The sequence below is a fragment of the Sinocyclocheilus anshuiensis genome, unplaced genomic scaffold, assembly GCF_001515605.1.
Source record: "Sinocyclocheilus anshuiensis isolate Anshui unplaced genomic scaffold, SAMN03320099.WGS_v1.1 scaffold1038, whole genome shotgun sequence".
Classification (NCBI taxonomy): Eukaryota; Metazoa; Chordata; class Actinopteri; order Cypriniformes; family Cyprinidae; genus Sinocyclocheilus; species Sinocyclocheilus anshuiensis.
Window position 1 is genome coordinate 964,483 of NW_015536540.1, and position 3,648 is coordinate 968,130.

Consider the following 3,648-nt stretch of genomic DNA (forward strand, 5'->3'; position numbering starts at 1 on the left):
AAAAACTGAGGCTTATATAACTGCACTTGTAAAGCATGCTGTATATTTACATGAACATATGTTTTGGAAAAATGCACAAACTCACACAAATATATTTTTTACATAAACAGGACTTAAGTCCATGTTGGTATGTTACATTTTGTCCATTAAATGCAATGCAAAAAGTGTAGAATTGTATCCTGATTGGATCCTCAAAATTAATTTTGTTGTTATGACCCATTGTAATCAAATTTATTCGACTCAAATTTAGTAGTAATTTAGTAGTTTAAAGGTAAATTTAGATGCTATTAAATTAACAATATTGTTTTTTAAGTATTACAAACTGTGTTTTACAGTGTGCCATCCTAGATCACAGTATAACAAAGCTGTTTTGATCATGTTTTCATATGGAGATAACAAGTCAAGATGCTGATCTCAGCTTCAACTTAAGACTTCAACAGGATCTTCATCTTCATCAAGGGACAAAAGCGAAGGAGCTCCGGTCGGGCTCGCACCACTTCTAAAATTCATAGAGCCGTAGAGTCTGGCTTGGTGCTTGGAGTAAGCAAATGCTTGTCTCCTGATCATCTCCCCTTTATACATGGAGATCATCAACAGGGTTGACAGTACCACACCACCGAGTGTGAGGAGGCACAGTCCTGCAATCACACACCTGTCCAGGTGAGCACCCACCCGGGCGTTCTCTCTCTCCAACCGCTCCATCTCCCGGGCAGAAACGGTATCGGGATTCACCTTGACGTCACGTGGGACCGTGTAGGAGATGACAACCAAGGAAATCCCAGTAACTAACAAGGTAACAGCACCTATAAATCCATAATCCACTGATTTTTCCGTTGAATCCACCATGAAATCGTCAACTGACAGCAGGGAGCATTCTGGGCCGCCTTCTTTGAGATCTTTGGAAGAATTCCAACTGAAGTTGTCATAGTTGGTCTCCTCTGCTAACAACTGACTGTCTTTATGGTCAGTAAAGTCAGCCACACCAGGAAAAGCTGTTTCAAACTGCTCATCGTAACATACCTCAACTTCTTCATCAAATCCCCATTCACTGAGTTTGCAGAGTCGTCCAATTGGCAGAGTCGCTGTCCATGGTTCTGAAAGCCTGTTCGCCTCATTAACATTCTCCTCCAGATACGCCTGGCAGCACTCTTCATTGGAAAGTGCCCTTTCATCTGCACACACTGAGTGATGACTTTGCTGGTGTTTTAGGGACCAGTCAAGGTGATCGGTCTGGACAGCGTCTTGACCACAAAAGAGGACTTTAAGATCAGCCATTTGAACTTCTATTCATATGTTCATCTCATAGCATAGTGGCTATAGCATCCCTGCAGTATGACGAGGAAGACAATAATATATAACAGGCAATAAAACCATTTCATTTTAAATACAACAGAAAATATTAAATACAACACAAATATTTTGAGGGAAAGGAATTTATGTCAGTGTAATTTGTCAAAATGTTAATGGCAAAACTGGTATCAACAGAACTACCAGGTTCTATTGTTTACTTTAATATATAACATCCATAGCAGAGAGAGAGAGAGAGAGAGAGAGAGAGAGAGAAATGTAATGTCTGACCATGGGAAAGGGTTGCAACACGTTTCAGTGTACTTATATTGGATGGACAAAGATGACACAATGTATAGGTTATATTTAGCACAACTGACAATTGTAGTATCTAACACACACTGTCTGTTATGTTTTATGCGTTTCAATAATACATTTATGCACGATATTTAAAATGTCCATATACAGTCCATATAATTACAATGCACCCTGGTAACGACAGCACTGATTATACTTGACATTTACATTGTTTACAAATAAGTTATACATTTCTAAACTACTTTAATGTGAAGCAGGCAAATAATGTGTGATAATATTATATAAAAAAAAATCGAAGTCTATCCTACACGTTTTATCGTAAAAGTCGATCATCGATATTCACAATATTCACAATATTTAAGTAGGAAAAATATTTTCAGTTAAAGGGTGAATACTTACTTTTTATGTTTTTAGTATTTAGTGTCATATATCGTTTTCACGACCGAAATGTTCCTAAAAGTGCGTTTTAGCCAATCAGCCTACTTTCACATATTTCATCTCAAGAGCTAAACGACGCGTAAACATCAGCACCGAACAGAATAGTGAAGCGTTTCCTGGTTAACAATCTCAAAAAAAGTAGTCAGCATGAAAGCACTCGGGAAAAGATGTTGCCTGTGTTATGTCTCATCTATTTTACCGTCCTTTTTGTCACATTAAACTCACAGAAAATAAAGGCATCGCCTACCTTCTCCAAGCAGCGACTCGCTGGCATTCCTGCAGGGCTCGCGCTCCGTTAATTAAGCGAAGCTCGTCCTGTTCCACCCGCGCGCCGCGCTCAGGTCGCCTCAATGCTCCGCGAGCCTCTAAGACAAGCTGCACAGACGAGGAGAGGAGAGAGGAGGGAAGAGAGAGAGGTTTACTGCTGTCGTGGGGGAAATAAAATCTGATCAAACACTTTAATGCTGTTTTCCTCGTGAAATTTATGTCTGTGACGCACCCTATACAGATTGTATGCCCGAGCTGTGTCCTAAATTAATTATCCCAAAAATGAACATCATTAAAACATTCTTGAAAATACAATTTAGGAAACATCCGATGACGCCAATCCGCTGAAATGAATCGTTGATTGCTTTTTCATAATACAATGTAACAATACACTATTAAATATTTTATACTGAATAATTTTGTTTGTTTGGTTGGTTTATTTTTGAAAGACGATTTCTGTATAGACACAGTCACACAGACTTTAACGTCTTAGCTTCAAAAGAGTTGCTTATTGCCAAGGAAGAAAAATGAACTGTTATATGTGTGGGGGAGATCAGGCCTATTTGTCACAGGGGGAAATTGTCACAAGGTCTATATCTTAAGATTTTGAGTCTATTTGCAATACGTGAGACCGGGGCTAGTTGTCACACATTTTATACTGAATATTTTTTGTATGTTAGTTTTATGTTTGAAAGTCAGTGTATGACACAAGCCTTAAAGTCTTGGCTTCAAATACGCTGTTTCCAATGTTATTGGCAAGTAAAAAATAGCTATACCATTTTATTTAACACATTTTAACCTATAGTGGGGTAAGTTGTCACAATGTAACCTGCTAATTATCCAAATATATAACTGTAAATATAATCCAAATATATATATATATATATATATATATATATATATATATATATAGTATTCAGTGCAGGTTTTTTCCCCCTTCCTGTTTTTTTTATTTTTTGCATATTTGTCAAACTTATTTTTTATTTTTTTACTTATTTAAACAAATTTTAATATTACACAAAGATAATGCAAGTAAATACAAAATGCAGTTTTTAAACGATGATTTCATTTATTAAGGGAAAAAACCTGTCCAAACCCACCTGGCACTACGTGAAAAATTATTGCCCCCTCCTGTTAAATCATGAAAGAACTGTGATTAACCACATTATTTTAGAAAGCTAAGTTAAATTTCACTAGCCACACCCAGACCTGATTACTGCCAGACATGTTGAATCAAGAAATCACTTAAATAGAACCTGTCTGACAAAGTGAAGCATGCTTAAAGAGCAACACGTCATGAATCTAAAGAAATTCAAAAACAGATGAGAAACAAAATAG

At 37.0% G+C, this 3,648-nt stretch overlaps 1 protein-coding gene across 1 annotated transcript; it reads right to left on the reverse strand.

Annotated features, from left to right (window-relative positions):
* Window positions 1–342: 342 nt before the first annotated feature.
* On the reverse strand, window positions 343–2,378 carry LOC107697214 (transmembrane protein 74-like). Its single transcript, XM_016497917.1, has 2 exons — window positions 2,291–2,378; window positions 343–1,325 (listed from the first exon to the last, which is right to left on the reverse strand). Exon 2 carries the CDS (start codon window positions 1,273–1,275, stop codon window positions 421–423), a length of 855 nt encoding a protein of 284 aa, XP_016353403.1. The 5' UTR covers window positions 1,276–1,325; window positions 2,291–2,378; the 3' UTR covers window positions 343–420.
* Window positions 2,379–3,648: the final 1,270 nt, after the last annotated feature.

Excerpts from the sequence above, each read along its gene's own strand:
- LOC107697214 (XM_016497917.1), bottom strand. The coding sequence starts at position 1,275 with ATGGCTGATCTTAAAGTCCTCTTTTGTGGTCAAGACGCTGTCCAGACC.